The sequence below is a fragment of the Dromaius novaehollandiae genome, chromosome 3, assembly GCF_036370855.1.
Source record: "Dromaius novaehollandiae isolate bDroNov1 chromosome 3, bDroNov1.hap1, whole genome shotgun sequence".
Lineage (NCBI taxonomy): Eukaryota > Metazoa > Chordata > Aves > Casuariiformes > Dromaiidae > Dromaius > Dromaius novaehollandiae.
The window spans coordinates 41,449,563-41,475,191 of record NC_088100.1 but is presented as its reverse complement, the minus strand read 5'-3'; the positions used below and the strand labels follow the sequence as shown (position 1 = coordinate 41,475,191).

General features: G+C 39.3%; 2 protein-coding genes across 6 annotated transcripts in view; one reads left to right on the top strand and one right to left on the bottom strand.

Annotated features, from left to right (window-relative positions):
* Window positions 1-21,893, bottom strand: CASP8AP2 (caspase 8 associated protein 2). 5 transcript variants are annotated; one of them, XM_064508778.1, is made up of 10 exons: window positions 21,749-21,892; window positions 20,679-20,754; window positions 19,374-19,454; window positions 17,570-17,670; window positions 16,050-16,124; window positions 15,242-15,357; window positions 10,683-13,171; window positions 6,381-9,333; window positions 4,344-4,443; window positions 1-3,005 (listed from the first exon to the last, which is right to left on the bottom strand). In XM_064508778.1, the coding sequence occupies exons 2-10, from the start codon at window positions 20,725-20,727 to the stop codon at window positions 2,949-2,951; spliced, it is 6,021 nt and encodes a 2,006-aa protein (XP_064364848.1). In that variant the 5' UTR covers window positions 20,728-20,754; window positions 21,749-21,892; the 3' UTR covers window positions 1-2,948. The 5 variants fall into 5 exon arrangements, 4 of the variants coding, with proteins under 4 accessions (XP_064364848.1, XP_064364849.1, XP_025949172.2 ...); XM_064508779.1 differs by lacking the exon at window positions 21,749-21,892 and adding an exon at window positions 21,114-21,431; XM_026093387.2 differs by lacking the exon at window positions 21,749-21,892 and adding an exon at window positions 21,146-21,431.
* Window positions 21,894-22,815: 922 nt separating this feature from the next.
* Window positions 22,816-25,629, top strand: part of MDN1 (midasin AAA ATPase 1) — a 109,066-nt gene continuing 106,252 nt past the window's right edge. The window contains exon 1 of the mRNA XM_026093375.2: window positions 22,816-23,126. Coding sequence (XP_025949160.1) covers window positions 23,028-23,126 — 99 coding nt within the window. The 5' untranslated portion in view covers window positions 22,816-23,027. The remainder of the gene's footprint in view (window positions 23,127-25,629) is intronic.

Genomic DNA, 25,629 nt, shown 5'->3' with positions numbered 1-25,629 from the left:
TAAGTACTTCCATGTTTATTGGCCAGAACTTCTACATAGCTACTCAATTATACAAACTAACAGAAGTCACTTTTAATGCTGCTTCACAGAAGTTGTAGTTACCAAGCCATTGGCCAACAGTTTTAGCAAATGTTTTCATTTACCTGAGGTTTCACAAATAAGATTTATATACAGTACACTTTGAAAATATGTATCAAAATTCTTATTGAAGAAATAAATTACAAACAATGGTATAAAAACACTTCAAGCCAACCTTTGTCCAACAAGAACGTAAGTGGGTGAACTTTACAGAGTTTTATTTTTTTGCATTACTCTTACAGTAAGCAAACTATTTAGTTTATACAAAATAAACCTGGAGTTTTATATAGTTAAAAAAATCATCTTTGGCTAAACAAAGTTCTCTCTATATTTATACATATATTTATATATATACACATATCAGATATTTTACAAGACCACGTAGGAACCTGTACACGTACTTACAGTAAGCAGAACATAAAAAAAAAGTTTCATAATTTACAAAAAAGGAATCCAAGTCAGAACCAACACAGTAATTTCCCCATCCCCCACCTTTACAAATACAAAAGTAAATAAACATAGACATGGAATAAAAGACTTTGTAGTAAAATACTGCCTGCTTTTGTGAGACAGAGAGAGGAAGCACTTTAGTGAAGAGAGGCTACTTCCCTCAGTGCCTTCAGTATCGTGCACATTTTGCTCTATAACAATATGGTTAAAGAAAGAACCCAAAAATATTAGCTGAGTCTGGGCATGAACACTACTCTGCAAGCTAAGAGATTCAGTTAGATCTAAATCTCTAATAAGCAAACAATTGTCACAAATGTTTGTTTAGAGCAAGCACGGATGGATAGGTATATAAATCCCCAACTGAAATCACCAGGCACTGCCTGGGTAGTTCAGATGACACTTGATCCTCAAAAGCAAACGTTTTAGAAGCAAGCATACAAGATGGAAGACTGCCAAAGTTGACATCACAACCTATTCAAGTAATTCTTTCTAACATTTTCCAGAGCACTGTCTAAAATGAGGATTAGACACTGTTTGGCAGCGTGATACTCACACTTCCATAAGTCATGCTGACAATTCTCCAAAGGTGCCAGTGGCAACATCACTGATGAATTATCTGATGGTTTACAGAATCAGAAGTCTATCCCATTAGTTGCTATGTCTTGGGGAGGGGCCAGAAAAAGAATTATCCTGAAACTGAAGAAGTGATTGCTGGATTTTGGAAAAAACATTTGTGCTTTTAGGTGGGGCTGCTACTCAAACAAAGCTCTAGCTAAGCTCAGCAGATGTTCTGACTGAATAAAGACCATAGCAATTTTGATTCTTTACTAAGCATAAAACCCTCAAACCCCAATGAATTTATAACAAACATCACCTGTGCAACTCCCAATAAATATTTTAGGGGTTCTGAATGAAGGTTTCTTAAAATAAAAAGCTTTTTAGAAATTTAGGATGAAGCAATAATATATATATTTACTTTTAGTACCTACTAGTAAAATTGGAAGCATTTGTAACATTATTTTTAAATATAACATGTCATGAATTTCTGATGCACTAAATAATTTGTAAAGATAGATACACTGCTGTCAAAACAAGTCAGTTAGGCTTTTGAAAATGCTTGCTTTTATAAAAAAAAGTTTGTCTCTTAGTTAGTAAGTATCAAGTCACATTTTATAAAACTGTAAAGGTCTATTTCCAAATTATTGAAAAGAAAATGGCTTGCTGTTCTTTTTTTGGAAACAAAACAATGCTCATTATGTAGAAGGCCTGTCAAATTACTTTAGCTTAACTTAAGCTAAGTTCAGCAAATTTAAGTGCCTTTCCCAAATGTAATCTGGAGAAGATAAATATATTTATCCCTTTCCAAAGCAAAAACTATTTTTGAAAAAAAATTCCTATGTATTTTTTTTCTGAAAAGTTAATCAGCTGTGCAAACTTCAACACTAAGTCTGTTTAAATATCATCAGAACTGTAAAATATTTTCAACTGCGAATGCTCCTTATCACTATTTCACAATTTAAAAGAATGTGAAAAACTCGTCACTGCATTAATGACTGGCTTCACTCTCTCAGAGGTGGGACTCTATCCACCTTCAAAAATCTGTAAATTAGGGGTCTAATCTAAGCAAATCGTTTAGGCATTCTCCATGGTCAATGGAGAGAGATGGGCAACCTCACAGAGGAATTCATTCCTTTCCATTGAACACTGCAGTCATGAAGTGGCTTAGAGAACATGCTTAAAGTTGAAGACAAACCCTATACACAGGGGTAGATTCCCTCCTTGAAGCAGACTATGAGCCGCTGATAAAGTAGCAAAGAATACCTATTCCTTACCGTCATAATTCAATTACTAGATGAGTAGCTTTTGGAATTATTGCTATCCTTGCACTGTCCTATTTTAAAAGAAATAGGGCCTAACTTCTCAAAGTACCTGTTTCCATGTTTCAACGTAACATGATGTATTTGTCATTTTCTAGGATTATTTACCAACACGGATTACCTACCAACCAATTTCCAAGAACTCCTATTTTTTCAGTTATCATTCCACATCACCATGTACAGTACTTCTGAGAAGCTAAGCAATAGCCATCAATTTCACTTGACTGCCTGCTCGTCCGTGCTTATAGAACACATTCAATCAACAGGAGATTCACCACCTTAAAATGATACCGCTCTATTTGCATGCACGCATTCTTTCTCAGATAGTTTGTGGTTTACTCTGTGTTATTCTCCTGCTATCTGGGCCATAACACATTTCAGCGGAAACATGGACAGGGAAGTAAACAACTAACAGTGCACCAGATTTACTGAACTATTCTGACTTAGATACCTCCACTAGCCCCACCATATGAATGCAGTGGTTATAGTCTCATTGCTGAAAACAGCTAAACCCAGCAACCAAAAAGCAGCTTGTTGGTAGGTTCACTTGCACTTGGATTTCTTGAAGAGCTTCATTAACTGCTTGAATCTTTCCGAAACCTAAAGGAGAACAAAAAAGGGCACACTATTAACACCGTCAGTTTCCAAGACATCTACCAAGACAGACTAATCTGACAGCATAAGTCGTCTTTTTTTTTTTTAAATCATTATTTTATTTCTTTTGTTTGCTTCTACTAAATTTTAGGGAGAAAATTTCAGGAGCACAATCAACAGGTTAGTTGGATTTGTGCTCCAAAGGATCTAAGAAGCTTTCCTACACCCTTAATATCCAAAATAGTCTCCAGGCTTATTACAGAGAGCAAGAGCCAGCTGTTGATTGAGCACAGGATTCCTTCCATCAGGAAGGTTTGACAGACAAAAGATGAAGGCTTCAGAACAATTGGACCTGAATTTTGTCAGGTATAACTGGGAGTAAGATTCAAATGAAAAAAGGCCAACAACTTTTTTTGTCGTCTCCACAAAAAGTATACTTTATCAGCTGGTTTTCTACTGTGTTGTACAACTGTTGTTTCAGGTATTTATAGCTCATTAGGCAATAATCTATCTACTACGGATTTTACAAAACTCATCTGTACAACAGAGTTCAAGATTTTTTTAAACACAGCTATAGGTTATATAGTGCTCTCATTCAACCATAAATTAGTATTTCTTAAAGCTATAGACATATAGCTATAGCATACCTACTATTGTATAGCAAATATCTATGTGAAAATTATAAGAAACAGCGGCATAAATGCACAAACACCACTGTTTTTTAAATACAAATCTTCCACCCAAGCAGTTTCTAAGACCCACAAAGATTCTATATCATGTACATTATATGCAAACCTCTGGAAATACTCTACATTCATTTAAAATCTGCATCCTCTGAAGTTTCCTAATAAAAAGTGGTAGAAGAAAAGAAAACACTTTCATGAAAAATGACTTTTCTACAAAAACTTGATTTGTCTTTTAGAACTGCAATCCTAATTCTTTTCTAATCAATTAAATAGTTGCAAAGGCTTTTGGCCTCTCTGAATTACTTTTCCTTTACTTTAGTGCTGAATCAACAATATGAATTGTTGAATTCATATTCAACAATGGATATGAGTTCACATTCATATAACAGCACAGTCTTTCCCAGCCTATGATTGAACACAGAAGTTTCAAGGAACTGGAACAGGGAGTTAATCCCTGGACCGTGATATCTCCTTAAAACATATTTTTAAGAAGCAACAACTGGGAGAATCTAAGATTTTTCTTTCAAAAACTCCCCATCAAAAGACATGAGAACAAAACAACTCCAGACTAGCAGGAGATCTCCAAAAATCTTCATTCATCTGCAATCAGAAATGTAACAAGGAAGTCGTTATTAAGGATAAGAATCATAACGCCTACCTGATTTGGGCTCTTGTTTAACCTAGTGGCTAAGGAAACAAAAGTTTTGCTTGAAGGTCCTTTTCTCTGGCACTCCAGTAAGATTTCTCGGTCATCATTTCTACAGGAAAAATACATTTTCTTTTAATGTTAATACATATGTATTTGTGCATGCACACAAACAAAAAAGATACATACATGCATTTTAAAAATCCCGAACATTCCCAAACTCCAGAACATGATTTCAAATAACAGTAATGAACTGATGGAGGACACTCCCCTCCACTGGCACAGAATAACAGAGTCAGCACAGATGAGTAATTGGTAGCAAGCATTATGTGATCCTATTACGAAGAGCAGGATTATTACAACAGAGTCACCACAAAAACTCAGGGCAAGATCACTCTAAGCTTCAACAGCAGACACTTAAACCTGAATTCAAAGAAACTCCTAAATTCAGTAGTAGTCAGCCATTCTAGGTGGCTACCCATCCATACCCAGACTCACCTCAGCCTGCGCGGCTATGCAGCCAGCTCTCAACTAAGGCCCACTGAAATTCACAGAATAGACAGAGAGGTAGGTGCCTGACTCCTGGAAGTGGCCTAATATAACAAACAGACTCAGAGCACATCTACTGTTCAAAAGAGAGAAAAGAATTGGGAGTCTATTCATAAATGTGTCACTGATCTGCTCTTTGTCTTGTTCATCAGTTTAGGTATCTGTAAAACATATAGGCTCAGTTACTATAAAGTAGCTATGAGGTGTCTTTGGTTCAAACATGCCATATCCTGATAAGTCATATTTAATTAAATTTCCTCTATTTGCAAGTAAAAATGTCATGACTAGTTACTTAAAGAAGCTCTTCAATTTTTTAGGCATTAGTTCAAAGATGGACGAAGACTGAGGCAGATAAAATCTAGTCACATTCTTAAGGGAAGTTGTAGGAAAGTCACCTTATTTCACTGGTTTGCACATTAAAAAAAAAAAAAATCACACTAGCTTTTATGATCTTTTTGCCTGCAGGAGGTGTATTTTTTCTAAAAACCTACCTAGAAATTTACTTCCATCCCCAACTATAGTTCAGAAAAAAAAAGTCTGTCCTGAAAAATTTTAGGAACTTCTTTATAAAGCGTTGAGTGGTATGAAGTTGTAGCAAGGACAGCAAAACTACCTAACCCCGGTTTCTTAAGGATTTATTTTATGCCCTCACACCACAATAACTCTGCTTCCACACTATGCAATTAACTCCAACACCTACAATCACATCATTTTCCTCCCATATTCTACTGACTGAGCAGTAATTAGTACATATGATGAGTGGTTTCAAACAATATACAGGCTGAAAGGTTGACTAGCACATGTGTGCAGATTGAGCAGTGTAGACCCCAAAACAAAAGTCTGTTTGCTCTCATGCCTTCTTTCAGAGAGGGAAACCTTTGGCTGCTCTCCTTTACCTGGGTCACCAATGCTTCCAGGCCTTGTAGAAACACCAACAACTTCCATCCCATCAAGTTTGGTTGGAATTTTTGAACAGAGTAAGAAAGGGGCAGAGGAGACAAAAATTACAGATGGTGCAATATAGTTTATCTTGTTTCCTCAGGATACAAATCTTTAAAAACAAGAACAAAAATACTCTTGTTTTGGGAGATCCAGGTAAGTGACGAAATCCATTCTGAGATACAGAAGTCGTCATCTTTAAAAGGCAAATCTGATTTAACCTACCCAGGAAATTATTAAAAATTATTCCCTTCCAAAAGCTACTTACAGGACTATGTGAAAAGAGTTCGCCTCTTAAATCTGTTTTCCACTGGACAAGCTTTATATAAAAAAAGGATAAAATAGACATTGGCACCTTTCAATGGCACTCTAAGGGGAGAAACCTGTCTCATAAAACCATCCTACAGAGATGAAAGGAGGCTCTTATACTACCATTTAAAAATAGATGCAGAGGTTCTGAATAACCAGCCATCAGCTAAATTCCCTTTTCCTCCCACTTTTGAAAACACCACAGTTTAAAAAAAAAAAAAAAAAAGTGCAAATCAAATCAGAAATCATTACCTTGTCCAGGAAACTACTACTTCTCCTTTCTTTTTAACAATATTTTTGGCATACAGACTAGGTGACGTTGCAGATGAAGCCGAAGGAGAAGAGTCTTTGTTCTGTGGCAACTCAATCTTCTTACCGGAAGATCGTTTGGGTACTGAATTCATCTCTTCAGATTTCACATTGCTTCCATCATTCCCTTCACCCGCTGATTCGCTTTCTTTCCGCTGTCTTTTTGAGTTAGAATTGTCTACTACAGCGTCTTTTTTTCTTTTTTTACTAATTTTATCATCTATGTTTATTTGGCATCCTACATCAGTATTTGAACTGGATTTTATTTCAAGATTACCTTCACCTGACACAGTCTCATTGGAAAGCTCTTCTGTTAAGTCTATAAATGCATCAACAGAGCATTCTTCCAGTTCTTCCTTTTTATCACTGATTTCTGAGTTCCCAGTAGAAGTTTCCTGACTCCTATTATCTGCAGTAGATTGCACTGCAAGACATGAATTTTCATCAACAATATCATCTGTTAAGTCTATGTATGACTCTACACTGCATCCAATGGGAAAAGAAGCTTCAGATCTAACAGCAATTTCATTTACTTTTTCAGGTACTTCCAATTCATGTGTCTGAGAGTTCTCACAGTCTTCATTTGGGCTTTCAGTGTCAGGGCTATTTGTGTTTGCAGATTTTCTACAGGGCCCAAGCAAACCAGCAGTTTCTTCCTTTCCAGTACTATTAGGCAACTCCTTTAGAGGCTGAGGTGAGGCAGGACTTTGTGTTTGTCCAGTGCTGATGTAATGCAACTGATCAGTCTTAATCGGATCTGGCTTGACAGTTTCTTGCATAGTGGCTGCTATGGCACTCTGACTGCCCCTGTCTTTTTCACCACCCTTTATGACTTCATTTTTGTTCTTGGCTGAGGATGCCCATGCCTCCTTCACTAAGGCCACCTGATCAGATGCTGGTGAGGTACACGGCACTGCACGTCTAATCTTTACAATAAAATGATCATTGGATTTCTCCATGATTACTGCTTGCATTGGTAGGCTGGGGCGACACTGAAAACCAGGAGCAATGGGCCGACTTGTCCACGATGAAGAACAGCTTGACCTACTACTTGAGTTATCAGATTCTAAAGCCAAATGAATGTCTTGTTCAGTGGCATCCTCCTCTTCGAGAAGTGCATCTTCACTGTAATGTGCGCTAAGTACACCCTCAGGAGTTGAACCAGAATTATTCTCAGGTTTTAGGAAGCTGAGATGAGCATCCGATTTCAAAGGTGATGGAATAGTTAAAGAAACAGCCAGATCTTCAAGGAGTATAGAAGAAACAAAGGATTTATTTTTTTGTAAACTGCATTCATCTTCCTTGCATGAAGTTGCGCTTGTAGGAACCTCAAACATACAGCTTTCATCTAGTACATTTGGATCAACTGACATTTGGAGCCTGGATGATAAAGAAGCAGCTCTTATAGGTGAAACAACAGGCCAGTTAATATCCTCCACTGGTCGAGATTCCACACAAGCCTCCTTTGGAGCAATCTCTTGAATTAATCCAGCATTATTACTTCTGCATTTCTGACTTTCTAAAAGCTGTTTTTCTGGTGTCCTGAATTCCCATTCATGTCTGTCAATATTGCTACCACTTTTTTCCAAGAGATCAGAACCTTGCAACAAGCTTTTGAAAATTTCACCCATTTGAGCATCACTCACAAGATTAAATGTAAGACTGGATGCTTGCTGTTCTGTGAGAAGATCATAACTAAGGTCAGACTTGTTAGCATCTTTGGCTAGCTGAAATCCTTCCTTTTCATGTCTTGTACTTTTCAATGGAGTGAGAGTGCCTTGTAAATTATTCTCTCTTGTTTGGGAAATTCTTGTGTTATCAATGGAATTAAGACATTTTGTAAAGATAGTTTTTGGTGCATCAGTTTTATTTTTCTCATGGTGAGACTTTTTGGGTGGCTGATGATCCACAATTGGCTTAGAAAGGATATATTCTTCAGTCTTTTGAGATCTGGCATTCAAGGATTTTTTTCGAGACCTTTGAACTTCATTTTTGTGAATGATTTTGTGTTTTTGTTTTCCTGTTCTTTCAAACTTCCCTTCCTCACTCTCATTTCCTGCATTTACTGCATCACATAGTTTTACTAAAATTCTCCTTACTTTTTCAAATAAGTAATCAAGCTGCTCATCTACAAATTTCCACAACTGTTTTTTCATATCTGATACTTGTTGTTCAAAAAGACGATCCACTATGGCATTCTTTTTAACTTGCTTAAGTTTGGACTCTATAGTATCACAGAGGTTCAATTTTAAAGTCTCACCTAATGTAGACATCTTGGAAAAGTTCAAGTATTTTATTAATGATGTGAAATTTATGATGGCAGATTCTATAATTCTGTGAAAATGCTGAACTGGGAAGTGTACTTTGAACTTCATATAATTTTTCCTCACCTGTTTTCGTATAGCTCTTAGCATTTGCATAATTTCTTGTACAGTTGAAGGTTCAAAAATAATGTGAACTATTTTTTCAAGACAAGCAATGCTCACAGTTTTATTTTTCTTCATCTCCTTTGAAGATCTGAAAGTCTGATTTTTGTGTCTCTCTCTGTTCTTCTTTGTACTTAATTTCACAGAAACAAACTTTCCATTATCTTCATTGCAACAGACAGTTTTGCTCTTTTGATTATGTGGATTGCTGGTCAAATTTCGTGCTTCAGGAGAAGATCTCGGTCTTGATATTTTTGTATTTTCAGAGGTTCTTTCTGGTTTAGATTTTTCTTCATCATCATCGCTACTTATGATTTCTCCTTCTTCTATTTCATCTGAAGAGATGCTCAGCTGGGACTCCATCTCTAAGTGTTCAACAGACATGCCAACCGGCTTTTGATTTTCTTTATTTACCTCCTTGGACAAATTCTTTGAGGGACAGATGACAACCGTACTTTCAGGAATTAAATCTATGAAAAGAAAACAGTTTGCTAATCCCCATAAAGAATGCAATTATAAACAAATATGTAAGAAAAACATGGAAGATTCAGTTCTGTGAATTGACTGTTTACAACTGTTTGTTTAAAACTGCCAACTACAACTCAGCAAGTTTCGTCTTCAGCTATGACAAGTTTGGGCAGTTCTCTTCAGCAACTACTAGTTCAATGGGATTTTTCTGGGCTGCAAAAGGCAAATGAGGACATAACATTTCACCAGAAACACATGATCTACCCTCAAGAACCCATCCACCTAGAAGAGGAAAGAATATAGAGGATTCTATAAGCTGCACAACATTTGATTTCAACATCATTATGGATTAACATCCGCATACAATTGCTTTTCTTTTACTAGTTTTACATTTAAAACAATGTGCAGTGCAAACCACTTATTAAGGTTTGCATTCAACTATCTTTTCCAGAGCTGATAAAAAGGATTTACTTGACTCTTCAAGTCTTTCAATATACAAACTTATTAAAGAGAGAGGCCCATTATATTACACACTGTTCACACGATAAACTCCTATTTCCATTTTTGGTGCATTTAAGATTACCAGCACCATAACTAAGCACATAAAAAGTTTTTTTTCCTTATAAATTTATTGGCCTCCAGTCCAGGTTCCTAAATGATAGGAGCAGGGAATGAGAAATGCGAGAGGAAAGGCTAAACCTTTGTCAAATTTGGTATGCTTTATTCTGTCTCACAAATAAATTTATTAAATATTTTATATATGAGATGTCATTAAATATGTATTTAATCATTATTTTAATTTCCAAGCAAATGTTTTTAAGAAAAATAAGCAGCTACAGTCAGCTACAAAACAGCATGTTACAAAAGAAAAGACAAACTTATTTCCGATGTACAACAATTAAAATGAAGTGTGTATGTATCGATTAACAAGATTTGTAGCTGTTTAATTTTAGGCTTGCTGGGCACTCTAGTTAATAAAACACTTTACATGGTCCATCGCATGGGAATTAGACCACTTAATGACCTCTAACGAACAATCTCGTAAAACAAGAGATTATATCTAAACTCCTCTCCCTAAAAATGAATTTGTGATTACCACTTTAAAGCTATGCTTGGAAACGTTCACTTTATACAGATTGCACAAGAGTAAAGACATATTCCATCACTGCCTCCATTTCAGCTTTGCAAGGATCATTAACAGGACCTTCACATACCAATCACTTATATAGCTTAAGAAGAAAAAATGTGTATGTATGAGAAATCAGTTAAAAGAAAGTAATTTCTGCTTTCTGTGAAAGCATACTCTAAGCATTTATGCATGAAACAAATTATAATACATATATACAAATACCTTTGTTATAAATCTTCACAAGACCTTTGCAGGGACTTTCCATCCTAAGTGCTTTAGCCAAAGGACGCATTGGACTGTTCAGTGGGCTGACAGCCTTCGGAATATATCTCAAGTGATTGAGATCAATGCTCAGTATTGAACTGTCATCATCCACAGAAACAGCGTTAGTTTCTCTCTCTTTAGTTCTAGGATACGCCTCACCACTAAGACAAGATGCTGTTGTAGTGATTTCAGATAAGTGTGGCTCCAGATTACAGGCATTCTGGTCAACTAATGGTACATCCTTAGCAGCTAATACAGTTCTGTCAGGTGACTGAGGTGTATTCATATTAACTTTGCAGACTGTTGTTTTCTCAACAGAACACTCAACATTTTCTGCAGCCAGGTAATCATCATCCTTCATTACTTCCATTAAACAGTCTGGTTTTGTTTCCCTAATATCATCAGCTACACCACAGGACTCCAAGTCACCAGAACTTTTGGCCTCTGAGTCATCTAAGGCAAGGTTTTGAGAGGTATGCTGTTCCTCTGAGTTTTCTACATCAGCAGCTAGCCATATTTTATCTTCCTCTTCCTCCTCTGCTGCAGACTCAGGAAGTGCCCCCAGACTTCCACAGGCAGATTCACATTGTGCCACTTCTGCTGCTGGCACGTTATCATCCTGCATCACACTCACTGCTACAGGTAAGTTATCAGACCGTGCAACACTCCCTGCCACTTCCAGAGGCAAAGCTTCCTGATGATCCAGATCCATTGCTGAGGCTTCAGATTCGACCAAATCAAGAGCCTCCACTGCTGCTGACGAAGTTTCAGCCTGCATTTCACCAGGAACCACTACCGCTGCTGCTCCCATCAAGGCTTGGGGCTGCACCTGACCCACTATTGCTTCTGGTAAGGTTTCTGAGCTCCCATCATCAGCTGCCACTGCTGGCAATGCTTCAGACTGTGCTGGACCTGCTGCTGCTATTTTCAAGGAGTCAGTATCAGGATTCACAGGAGGCGGCATTGCCGATTCCAGGTTGATCTGAGCTGTGCTGTCCAGAACTTCTAGTGGTGAATCAGTTTGCTCTGCAGGAGCACAGTTAACAAGGTGGGCAGAATCTAATATTTCTGCCTGCATTGTAAGCTCTGTACTCCCATCATCACCAGCTTTTTGGGAAGGTGTTTCAAGTCCATCAGTTGGAGAGAGACATTGTTTTTTAGCAGGAGAAAGAGTTAAATTTAGTTTTTCCATAAAGCTGAGCTTTAAGTCTTTGCTTTTTGCCTCAGTTTGATCGTCTTTAGTTTTTGGAGCTTTACGCTCTTTTAAACTATCTGCTACTCTGGATGTTTCTTCCGGCTTATATGACTTGTTTCTCTCACGTTTTGTAACATCTGTACCTTTCTTATAGTCTTTTGTGGATTGGTGAGAAATCTCTTTTGTAACTTTTCTTTCATTTCTAGAATGTCTATTTTCATTCTGACTCTCTCTCTCTCTTTTCCTTTTTTCTTCAGTTCTGTGTCTCTCTGATTTTGAATGTGCCGTTTCCCATTCGTACCTACTACTATTTTCCTTGGAGCGTGCATATTTATGCCCTCTACTGCTGGAATTAGAAGGCGAGGACCTTCCTTCTCGAGAAGTGTGATCATTTGTTCCTCTTTCTCTCTTGTAGTCAATGTCTCTTCCTTTTCTAGACTCTTCCATACAACATTTGCGTGATTCATGTAGGTTCTTTGAATGTTCGTTCTTTGAGTGCGGACTACTGACTCTACCAAACCTCCTTGGTTGCTCCTGTAGTTTTTCATTTGGTTTATTTTTTTGTCCAGAGTTTTTTTCATCTTTATCATGTGTTTTAATGTCTTTTTTAGTCACATTTTGTGACCTCTCATCAGCATACAACTCAACTCTTGTCTGAAACCTGTCCTTGCTGGTAGTTTGTTTCTCCCAGGAAGAAACACCCCTTTCTACACTTGGACTACACTTGAGCTTTGTACTCTGACTTTTTTGTTGCAACTCATTTTTACTAGCCTTCTCTGAAAGGGTTTTCAGCTTTTGATGAGGATCTGAATCTTCGCTATCAATATTGTTACCAGTGTTCTGATGTATTTCTCTTTTGTGTTTGCTGATGTTTCCCCTGCTATACTGTTCATCACTTTTCATTTCTTTTCTTTCCTTCCTATTATCCTTGTTGGAGCAGTGATCATAATTTGGTAGACATGTATGAGTATCATCATTGCAGAGCTCTTCAGAAGGGTATCTCAGTAAATAGGGATTGTTTCTTTTTTCCGAGTTAGACTTCCCATTGTCCATATTATGAGATGAGTAACTGTGATATGTATCTTTTGTACAGTCATTTTTCATTTTATGATCCATCTTTATACTGTCACCTAAATCAGGTGGTCTGAATTTGGACTCTTTTGATTTACACATCTCGAAGCACCTTCCATTAGTTGATCCTGGAAGATATGTTCTGGTGAAGCTACTTCGATGACTGGGGAATTCTGACAGCCTGTTTATAAAGAGAAACAAAGTCATTCTAGAGTTTTGAAATTTATTAAAAAAAAACTAAAGTCAAATTATAAAGAACCCTTATATTTCTAAACATTTGTCATATTTTCTTCTAGTCTCAGGTTGAAGGAAACATGGGATAAAATAGAAGTTTAATAATTTCCATTAGCACAGAGTTAAAAAAATTCTCTACATATTTTCCAAACGAAATTCATCTACAGAAAAAATAAAATGAGTGAAAAATGCTGTATTTAATAATTCAAATTAGCATTTCACTGCCCAGCTACAAAAAGAGCCTTCCCCTAGAAACAAAGCTGTTCTATACATTCCTGGAGTTTGCACCATTAGTGATTTTAAAAATCAGAGCAATTGGATAATTTACTACGTTTGTAAACTGTCATACAAAACAATAGGTGTAATGTGACTGTGCTTAGTCAACCCAAAAAGCAAATAAGCTACTGTGTTTGGAACTTGCTTCAAGCTACAGGAGAAAAAGCAGTAAATAATGATAATCAAGCCTGATCAAGGCCACATGCTACTGCTGCAAGGTCATCATAATAAAAATAAGGGCACATGCAGCCTGTATGGCCTGAACTCATTAATGATAGAACACACCAAAGCTATCTCACCAGAAAAAAAAAAAAAAAAAAAAAAGAAAAAAGACATTTTTCCACCATATTCAAAGTATTGCATGCACACTACTACCACTAACTTGAAAGAATGATTGCACCTAATCCATGCAGAAACAGAAGCAAAAGGCATGCCCAAAAAACCATGGATGGTAGCTCCTAATTTGAGAATTTTGAGATGGTGATCTTAAATGATGTGAACTGGCCACTGAACTAAAACAATGTTGCTGCTGTTGTAATCCAAAGCCCTTTCCTACAGTTCTCTTTAATTTTGAGCTACACTGCCAAAATTTCATATAGCTTCTATCTGGCAATTAAACATATATTCATGTATTGTGAATGTAATTATATCCAAATATTTCCGAGACAAGCATTAACAATCTCCCTGAAAGGTATGACCTCTGAAGCAATCTTTACAGATAAGTAGGCTGCTTAAGTTTGAAAACACTTTAGTGAGAGTGAGTATTCAAAACAAGAATGCATTTTTCAAACAATTTATGGCCCAGAAAACTACCCTGAGAGATGTGAAAGTGACAGCTATCTTGTCACAGCCAATCAACTGAAAGAACTGCATATGTTAAAACCTCTTGACCTCAGTCAGATGAATTCTGGCAATATACTTCTCAGATATACTTCTCAGATATACTTCTCAGATATACTTCTCAGATATACTTCTCAGATATACTTCTAACCTGTAGCACAGCAATGTCAAATCAAGCTGTTTCCTTATGACACTTCTGGTGCAAGAAAATATCAAATGGACCAACTGAAGTATAAACAAAACAAGCGACTTGGCTGAGTTCACACAAGTGACAAGCAGGTGACCTTGTGAATATAAGCCAGGGGTCCTGAATCTTGACTCACTGCGTTGTTTTCAAACAGCCCAGAAATGTTAGTCAGCTACTCTACTGCCCATAATTTAATATAATTCTTCAACTTGCAGTAGGATTAATAATACACAGAAGTTACCAAAAATTCTCTGACTGCTGTCTTCCACCATTGGAGAGAGTACTTTCGCACCTTACCAAGATGACATTACATAGTCTCTGAACTTATTTTCATTTACTGTCTAAAAAGTTCCATGCAATTCATCAGTCTGAAACCATGGTCTGAAGCTGAAACATGTAAGAAAGTATCTGCTTTGATACATGCAAGACAGCTTAACAACCCAAAAAGAATGGACTGTAAAACCAAGTTAAAGAAGAGTTCAGACAGTCACGCTTCAGGATTCCTCCTTGTTTTCTTAACTAGAAACCAAAGACCTCATGAAGCAAAAAAGATGCATATGCATTTCATTTGATTGTACCAGTATTAGATTATGCAAATAACTATTTAGTAAACAACAATTTTCTTCCCTACTTAGAATACATGCAGTTTTCTAACAAGTATACAAACACGATCGGGCAAATAAAAATGTGTAAAGTTCCACTGTCCAGCTGTACCTTTGATGGAGATTACTGATTTCTTCATCCTTCCGGTTAATTTCCACTCTTGCTGTTTTGATAAGTGCTGAAATATTCTTTTTAAGAGCTTGGTTTTCATTTTGTAGAATGACATTCTATTTTTAAATATATACCGCAAATAAGAGAGAAAGAGAATTAGCCTGCATATTAATTCAAATACATAATGAAAATCATTGCAAGACAGCCATGAGAAAAAAAATCTTGTTTTCTATAAATTGACAGTAGGACACACAAAAACAGTTTTGGATAAGTCAGAATTAGTAAGGTCCAAATGGGTTGTTCTTTTACTTCACTCAGATTTCTGCTGTTGTTTATATTCCTAGTAATTATTTAGCATTTTTTAATCATAAAATTTATCAAAACTGAAATATGTCATAAATCAAGTAACCACAGAGCTAAAAAACTATAATCTTTCCCCTTGTTTCATTCCTTTACCCAATTTGTTGCTTCCATAGTCAGTGTCAAATGTAAGATGTAAATTTTTGTCTGCAAAAGAACTGGATACCTTTCTGATAACTATTGATTTGACATGCTTATTTTTAATTAAGCAGACAGAAGACTGTCTATTTTCTTACTGCGTGCAACATCAGAAACAAGTGAATTTATCTACTGATTTTGTCAGTAGGCTATCCTAACAACTATCCTAGTAGCAACAACTGTTAGGTGCTTTAGAAATCCCCACACAATGGATTAATTCTGGAAAGAATATATAATTAGTTCTTTCTCAAAGAAATATTCAGTTTGCTTTATATAAATCTTGACAATGTTGCTCTTTGAACTACAGTACCTGTGCCTGTATTTCCTTAAATTTCTTCATCAACTCTTTGATTTGTTGTTGACATTTTCCATATTCTGCCCGCAACTGTCAAATAGAGAAGGATTCACAGTATAGAAGTAGACTAACCAAACAAACAAACAAAAAAACCCTCTGGATTTGTAGTTAGCTAACACAGCAATTTATATTACAAAGCTCTTTTTTTTTTCCCCCAGAAATACATATATAAAGACATACTAAAACAGAAAACCTCAATATGCTTTTACAGGCATTAAAATTAACGTCACTAAAACGTCACAGGCACCCATGTAAGAGGAAATCTGTATGCTTGCACAACAGTAACAGGCTAGAGAGCAACAGGAAGCCACATTACTGCCAAGTTAAAGATGAGATTATCAGGGGGCAGGAAACTTGTCCTCAGTTGATCAACAGATCACAAAAATCACAGAATATTTGGGGTTGGAAGGGACCTCTAGACATCATCTAGTCCAATCCCCCCACACTCAAGCAGGGTCAGCTACAGCAGGTTGTCCAGGACTGTCTCCATTCAGGTTTTGAATATCTCCAAGGATGGAGACTCCACCACCTCTCTGGGCAACCTGTTCCAGTGCTCAGTCTCCCCCACAATAACGAGGCATCCTCTTGGGTTCAAGGGGCAGAGGACTTGTTTGTCAGATTTTATATAATAAAAAACAGTTGAGAAAAATTACAATAAAAAGTTACTAAAACAATCTTAGACTCCAAAATTGGCTGTAGAGCTACATGCTTTTGTTGAGATCTCAAACTTAAATCTTCAATACAAAATTAAAAATGAAACCTTTGACATGAGCCCTTCTTTAAAATCAGACAGCTACAGAACTTTCATGAAGGAACAGACCACATTTTCTGTATTGTCATACTTGACAGACGATTGCTTTCAAACTTTCCAAGTGACATTTTCATCATTTAGTAGATTCCTGGAGATTTTACTCCTGCTCTTTCTATAGCACAACACATCTATAGATTTTTGCTTTTTACTCCAATTCTCAGGTTTGCAATTAAGATGTGTTTTATGGACCAGAGTGTGTGATACTACATGAGTACATGCTCTGCTGATTTGTTAGAAGCAGTTATCTACTGCACAGTTGTCTTCAGTCCTGAGGACAAAAATTAATGATACAAGAGAGCACTCCATGGCCCATTTGCCTAAGTCTGGTAAAATTACTTAGGGAAAATGTCAAGATCAATTTTGTATCAAAAAATTGCAGACCTTTAACTAGAAAGAAATTACAATACATTTTCTCATAATGTAACTGCACAACTACATGCAAAGGGACATTTAATGAGAACAGACCACACCAGATTTAGCGTGAAAGATTTACATACTACGATAAAATTGTTGATGTAAGAGTTTCTCAGGACACTCTTGTTTTTATTCCCTTATTCAGAAACAGTTTCCCTATTTTTCTAGTAATGTGAGCATACTGACAGACATTTTTTGCACATTATACAAGGAAACCTGAAAGAAAAAATTCTGCAACATTAATACACACCTCATTGTAGGATGCTTCCTTTGCAGTTCCTTCTTCAATTAGTATCTCATCAAATAAGTTTAAACTGTTCCCAGCTGGTGTAGAACTTGGAGCAGAATTGTCTGTAAAAAAAAAAAAAAAAAAAAAGAAAAAAAAAAGAAAAAAGAAAAAAAATTAATAAATGAATTAATAAATGAAAAGCTACTTTTCTAGCTAGCTTGCATTGTGCCATGGAGGAAAAGACTTCTAAAACACAACTTTACCTGAAGAGATTCCCATTCTCAATTTCAATATTTATGTTAGTTTTATTGGAAAAACATCATTCAATTTACATACACATAAAAGGTAACAACAAAAATCTAGAAAAACTATAGATTTATAGGACACCTATAAACAAAGGTGGGTGCCTTTCGTGACTGACTGATAATTCATTGTTCTAAATCAAAGGAGAGCTAATTCACAGTAAGCCTGCTTAGATGTTGCCCTTCTGTGCCTTGTAATTTAAGTAGTGGCCTAAGGTTCCATAACTCCAGAACCAGGAGATACCAAAAAAAAAAGGAAGAAATATATGCATCCTACAAGCCATTTATCTTGTTACCAGCTTTAGCTATTAAAACAATTGCAGTTGAAAAACATTCTAACAAAAGCTAGCTATCAAAGCTGTGTTTCAACCCTTGACTGCAGTCTTTAGGCACTACATAACGCAAAGAATATTTATATAATACAAGAGGACATGCAAATAATATCTCAAAGATCTTTTTAAATTATAAAATAAAAAGATTGCTCAGTATTAGACTACATAAAATCATTTGCAATCCATGAAATGTTTGCATTGCATTAGGTTGTTCTTTTTTGCGTCTTTTCAATTTACTAAACAATGTGTTCCTTTATCTGAAATATGGAATTAGAAAATATTCTCATATGTTGTAACAAACAAAATGAAAAAGAGAGCAAGAGGTGAGCAGATGTTTTACATCTGTAGGATTTAGTATAGTCCTTCCATAAACATTCAGTAAAAGAATGGTTGACATTGGAAAGGACCTTTAGAGATGATCTAGCCCAACCTCCCTGCTCAAGCAGAATCACCTAGAGCAAGTTGCCCAGGACCCTGTCCACATGGCTTTCGAGTATTTCCAAGGATGGAGACTCTACAAACTCTCCAGGCAACCTGTTCCAGTGCTCACAGTAGACAGGTCTGTACAGAAATGCTTGTTAAATGTTAGGAACTGCATTTCAGCAAACTTTACACTAAGACTCCTAAAAAAGAACATGATCTAGGTCTATTTCTCTCCTATTTTAAAAAAGCTAAGAGCAAATAAATTTACATTTATGTGTGAAATTATTGAGAAAGTAATAAAAAGTTAAGAGGACCTATTGAATGTACTGTATTACGATGACAGTATGTTTTGGAGCTCTCATCACTGATTTAGTGATCAGTGATTTTTGGATCTGGTCCTGAAGCTATTTAAAAGCCATGAAAGGACAGTGCCTTTCCCAAGGTAAAATGTCCTATATTGCGGCATGGTCAGAAGAGCTGAGGTTTCTCTGCACTTCTTTATAAACACATGCTCCAAGTATCTTAAAATAGCCAGTATCACAGGAAAACTATGCTATAATAGTTCAGCTAATGGATTTAAGAATTCTCAGCTGTATTTGTACAACATACAACATATAACCTTGAATTCAAACAAGTAGGTCACTAAAGTATACGTCCGCTTAGCTAAATGTAAACTTACAGATAACTGTCATCTTGCTTGAAACCAGCCTAAAAAGCACTGAGACACTACAACACTTCAAGACAAGCAGCAAATTACATTCAACCTACCAGGAACTGTTAAACCGTTGTCCAAGCCATCATAAATATCCACCGAGCTCTCATCATCTTCCTGAAAGGGGGAAGCTTCAACTAAAGCAAAAAAATATATATAGATATACATTTGTGTGTGTGTATACACACATATATATATGCATGTAAGTAAACTTTTAATAAACTCCAATCTCTAACTTGCCTATAAAATGGGCACAACTATGATCCTACAGGAGTAGTGAAATATAGCTGCCATTGTGAATAAAGGAAAGCAGGCATGGAGTAGTAAAAGACAGGAAAACTTTACCCACTAAGCTACTGTTTCTATGAAGAAAAGATCTTTAGTTACCAGGGAAAAAAAGCAGGCTTCTAAGATCAGCTCCTAAGTCTTAAAAGAATTTTGCATGCAGGAAATTTTACTGCTTTAAGTACAAGCAAACTTAAATTATAAACTAGCTAAGCCAACCTTACCTGAATTTGAATCTATTTTCTACAATATATTGAACTTGGAAGATACAGAACTCCAGAAATGTTGATAAAAGAACTATTATGATAAGATCACTACTGTTAAAACAAACACTTCTCACTAAATAAGAGAAAGCAATATAACAGTTTGTATCATAACTCAAAAGGTTGCTATAATATTACCTATATACCTGCTATAATATTCACATGCTAACTGGTTCTATAAAGCTCCATGCTAATCTCCTCAGTCTTTGCTAGCCTTATTCTTTTTATCAGCCTTTTTTTTGGATGCCCCTCATCATTCTCATCTGCCCCATCTGAATCTCTCCAGTTCTGCAAAAAATATTGTTACTGTAAAGAAAAATATCAGTAACCACAGTCCTTCTGAAGCTGGGAATCTCACGTATGTGTGTCAGACCAATCACCTGCTGAGCTGATAATAACATTACACTACCTTGCTGGCTTGTACTATACCAGACTAAAGTACGTTTGCTCTTACAAATAGCAGGTAAAGGAACAAACCTCTTAACATGTCCAAATACATGCTTCACTAAGATACAGGTAAAGGTTGAATTATATACAGTAAAACAAAGGTGAGAGGTTTGTTTAAGGCATCTCCAAAAACATATTAGAATTCCAAAATACTGTTACGACTGCAAATCCAAACTCACCAATGCAATATGGCTTACAAAGATACTGTGCCACAGTCATATAATTACAGTTGCTGCTTTTTTGTATTTGTCCCAATTTAAACTGTTTTCATTTTGTTTTCTAAGCAGTTTTTAAACCTTATTTTCATTACACTGCAGATGCATTATTTCATTGCAAAGTAGAAAGTAATCTAACACAACATCTCACCACCGCAACGGATATCAAATAGTCCCAGTCCATCCTCATCTGTTGCCATGATACAGATTCCCTACGGTTTCTCCATCTGTATGAGAAAAATATTAGAGGAAAGACAACAGATTAACTGACAATTTCAGAACAGCCTCATAAAGCAGGAGCATCTTGGAATATGCCCAAGCTACCTGGGGCCTTTGCTCTTTACTAAAATCCGGCTCTGCGTTGAGAAGAATCTTGTATCAGGGTAATAAATTCAGAGCGCTATCAAAAAAAACGAGGAAGCATCTGTCCTGTAAGTATTCTGACTTTCAACATAAGATGCTCAGCTGTATCTTTTATTCATAGGCACCAAATGAGCATCCTAAAGAGAAAACTTTTGGCACGCAGATGAGTACTGAATTGTGTTGCCAGATCAACTGAACGGATATTAAACAACTGAACGCATACCTTAATCAGTTAAAATAAATCCGATTACACACCCAATTTCGTTTCTGCTGACCGTCTTAAGAGCGAGTTTCCACTGCCTGACAACGCCACCCAAACTGACAACGAGCGGGAGCAGGCAAGAAGTATGTTGCCTGCCCGAGGAGGGGGCGACGCTCAGCCGCGAGACACGCGGTCTCCGCCGCAGCAGCTGTGGCAGGTGGCTTTGCCCATCACGCACACGCCCAGGGCACCCAGCGCAGCTCCGCAGCGCCGAGGGGATGCGCGAGGACAGCCAAGGCGCTGCGCGGCCCCCCTAGCGCCGCGCACAACTGCGGAAGGGCTGAGCGGCCCCGCCAGGCCTCGCCCTCACCGCGCAGGCCGGAGGGGCTGGCAGGGCCCAGCCGCCCGGGGCCGGCGGGGGGCCGCGGCCCGGTAGCACCGGGGGGGTGGGGAAGGGGACACGCCGGGCGGTGCTGGGGGGGCGGCGGGGCGGCGGCCCCGGCGGCGGCCGTGGGGGAGGGGAGCAGCGCCCGCGCGGAGCCGAGGCGACGCCGCGCCCCGCCGCGCTGGCGGAGGGAGGGAGGAAGGGAGGGAGGGAAGAAGGGAGCGGGAAGGCCCCGCTCGCCGGCCCAATGCGGCCGCCGCCCCGCACCCACCGGTCGGCCGCCGCGCCGCGGCCGCCACCCCGGGCCCGCGACACCCCGCAGGTCGCCGCCGCCGCCGCCGCCGCCGCCGCCGCTCCCGCAGGCCGGGCGCCGAGGGGGCGGAGCTCCCGGCCGCGGCAGCCAATGGCCGCCGACGCACGGCGCGTCCCCTCCCCCCGGCCGGGAGCTGTTGGCGCCAAAGCGAGCCGCGCCCCGCCCCCACGCAGTGGCACCGCCCCCGCCCCGAGCCCCGCCCCCTTCCGGCTCCGGCCGCCGGCCGCGCCGGGCAGGTCCTGCCGCCCGCCCGCGCCCCGCGCCGCTCCCCAGCCGCCCGGCCCCAGCGCGGCCGCCCGCGGCCTCGGGAGGGCGCTGGGCGCAGCCGGCGCGTCTCCTGCCTCTGCACGTCGAGCAGGCGGGTGGGGGCTAAAATCTGAAGTTGTGCTCCTGCTTTCAATGACTTCAGCGTCAACCCTCCTTGGAAACACTGCTAATATTTGAGATCGAAACTCACATTTTGGTTTACTGGTTCCTTACTAGTACCTACAAAGGTAAGTATAGTAAGATGACACCTACAGTCACGAATGCTTCTCTTCGTGGAAATGCTAACAAGATACTGACTTTCTTCCCCCTGAGTCTTACTCATTTATTTATCTCGGGTCACCAGCGACGCTCATCATCAGTCAGAAGTTTTTCGCTGATATAGTGACCTAGATTTACAAGACTTGAAGACAAGCACTGTGACATGTGGCTCCGATTCCTGACTGGGCCCATAACAGGCAAATCCTATAACAGAAATGTCAATTCGTTCGGTGAGAGCCGAAGAACACGGCTGGACGGAGACGTAGTGAATGACTCCGTGCACATAGCAGATTCCGCTCCTGCGGCGGCCCCGCACAAACACCCGGAGTTGGCACGGCCAGTCGGTTCCGGAGGGAGAAGCTGGCCGGAGACTACATATCCCAGCATGCTGTAGGCAAACGGACTCACGGCGGCCGAGCTCGGGCCGGCGCATTGCAAGCTGGGACCTGTAGTTTTGTTTGGAGCGCAGGGGCGGGGGTACGCCGCGCTTCCTTTCCCTGCGACGTCGCCGGCAGATGACGGCAGCCGCGAAGCGGAAGTCCGCCCCGAGCTGCACGTCGCCTGCGCCCCACGTGTTGCGCGGGCTCCGCGGCGGTTGCGGGCGCTTGGGCGCGCGCCGCCTCGCCTCCCCTCCCCTCACCCTCGCGCCCTCCAGGCGCCCCGCTCCTCAGCTGCTGCCCGCGCTCCGCCGCCGGGGCCGAGGCGCCGCAGCATGGCGGAGCTGCGGTTTCGCCTGGCGGAGCCGCTGCAGCTGGTGGCGCGCAGGAACGAGAAGAGCAGCGCGGAGCTGAGCAGGTTCCTGGTTAAGCAGGTGAGCGGGCAGCGCCGCGGGCGGAGGGGCGGCAGCGCGCTGCCCCTCGGCGCCGCCATCTCCGCGCGGCGGCTTTATCTCGCGGCCCCTCCGCCCCGCGACCGTATCGCGACCGTAGCTGCGTATCGCGACCGTAGTTAACTATTTAGCTGTAGCGCATCGCACTGGTGCTGCGTGGGATACTTCCTGCCTTCCTCTCTGCTTTATTTGCCTCAAAGCAGCGTGTAGGGTAAAAAGACTGGACTGGGTTTACTTCCGTTATACCACAGTGATATTAGAGGCGTGTACGCTCGTTCACTTTTTTTTTTAAGTGGTTTTTTTTTTGTTTCTTTAACTGTGAACAAGGCACCTGTCTCAAGGAAGAACGAGATGTAGCACATTCATGTCTGTGAAGTACTTGAAAACGTGATAGTAGGATGTCAACATGTCAGGCTTAATATTGCTGTTCTTCTTCGTGGTAGAGCTTTTGAAGCCCCTGAACTGTGTACGCATTTCAGGACCCAAAATCCTTGGGGTTTTTGGAGTATCTAGGAAATGTCCCAGTTTCTTGAAGGTGGAACATCTAAATTGCCACATTTTTTCGGAATATAGGTTGTCACTCTGAATTGCTGTCTCTTAGGTATGCTTGGGGAAAACTTTCTTATTGTTATTTGAGGGATTTTTTGGTAGATAGGTGGCTTTTTCTTCTCTCACTTCAAATCATAGGATCAAAGTAAAATTGGCAAGACTGTGTATATTGCTGTATTTGAGAGTTGATGCTAGCTGATGGGAAGCAGTGGAGATGCTAACAGTGGAGAAAGAGGTGCTATTCAAGAGAGAGAAACATCTGAGAAAAAGAGGTGAGGACCAGAGTAGTGCAAAAATAGATGCGATAAATCTGTCTCCCCCCGACACGATGCAGCAGACAGATGGAGTGGTAAAGTGGGAGTGAGTCATAGAGTTCTGAGACTAGGAAAGAGACTGTGCCCTTTCGCTTCTGGTGGCTGCTGTGAGACACGTGCTTCAGGTGGCTAGCTAGAAATCGATAAAGACTATAAAACCCGAGATATGCAGAGGCTCTAGAACAGTTACTCCCGAGCCTTGAAGCTACAGATCTAGGGATTAATGTTAGGCTGGTTTTACCACTAAACAAAAACTGACTTCAGTCGTCTTGCCTTGTTTTTTACCAGTTGCTCTGTATGTAACTTAAGTGTGCGATCTGTATATCTAGAGCTTTGCTATCATTCTGGCTTCTTATTCCTCCAGTATTTCACAAATCACTGCTAATAGGACTTGCTCACAACGTGTGAAGTAAGAAATAACAGCCTTTTGACATTATTACTAAGTCACTGTTCATGTGGCGATGGAAGATCTTGCTCCATATATTTCAATGTATAGTAGAAATAGAACCTTTTGTGTAGAATATTGGTATGCCATTAACACTGCAGAGGTGCCACAGATTTCTATTTCTGTGCTCTTAATGAGGAAGAGAGACAAAAAACTCTCTAAACAGTCTTTGTTTTCTGACCTTCTATTTTTGGATTATTTAAGCAAACCATGTAAGCAGCAGGTTGGGAGTAGAGGCATTCTCATGTTGTGCTTTTTCAGAAATAGGACTTCAGTTTCTGTGGGTATCAGCATGTGTATTCACAAATGCTGAAACTGTTTAACGAAGTAAATGTATTATGCTGTTTCCATTTAGAAGCTTATTATTAAACTTTCACAAAAAAGAAATTAAGCTTAAAATATTTACATGTGATCTGTTGTGTTAGCTCAGCTGGATTAATTGCTTAATATTTAATATGGCAGATACACATATGCCGGAGGAAATTTCTGTACCAACTGGAAAAATTGGCTTTGCAAACTGCTGAAATGTGGTTTAGGTTTTGTTTGGTACCAAAAGTCTTTTTGAATCAGAATTTTCATATGTGGAATCACAAATGCAGATTTCCTGTGAATAAATTTATTTTTAGCTCCCAGTGACAGTGTAATTTCAGTGGATAAGTTCATGAGTATGAAGGTTAAAATGCTAGTAGGAAGGGAACTTCAGGGCAAAAACAACCTTATGCCTTTCTGTCTTTCATATCCCCCAGAGTTTTAAACACTGAACATGCACTGAACAATATAAATGAAAAAAGCTGACACTTTTGGGCAGTTCTTGTGTTTGGCCTATGCGACCAGCTTAAGGACATCTCAAGTGCTGCATTTCAGATCTCCTGGCCTATTCTGTTAGTGTTTTAGCTTGGCATCCTTCATTTTACCTTTCTTTTTTTCTATGCAAGAGTGAAAACTGTTTTAATAATATCTCCAAGCTCTTATTTATAGCCCTTTCAATCTTAGTATTTTATGGAGAGAAGTACTTTTATTCCTTTCTTTTACAAATGTAGAAAAAGGAGGTGACCTAACTGTCCCAAATTCCCGCAATTATTACTGCCTGTCAAAAAAAGGTCCTGATGTCCTGGTAACTAAGGCAGACTACTTTTTCCTAAAGTACAGCTTCAGCTTTTACCCTGAAAGATGAATT

Coding starts and splice junctions, on each gene's coding strand:
- CASP8AP2 (XM_064508778.1), bottom strand. CDS start 20,727: ATGGCAACAGATGAGGATGGACTGGGACTATTTGATATCCGTTGCGGT. Junction 9,334..10,682: donor TGTGAAGATTTATAACAAAG/GTATTTGTATAT, acceptor TTCTTTTCATAG/ATTTAATTCCTGAAAGTACG. Junction 4,444..6,380: donor GTAGTAGTTTCCTGGACAAG/GTAATGATTTCT, acceptor TTTTTCCTGTAG/AAATGATGACCGAGAAATCT.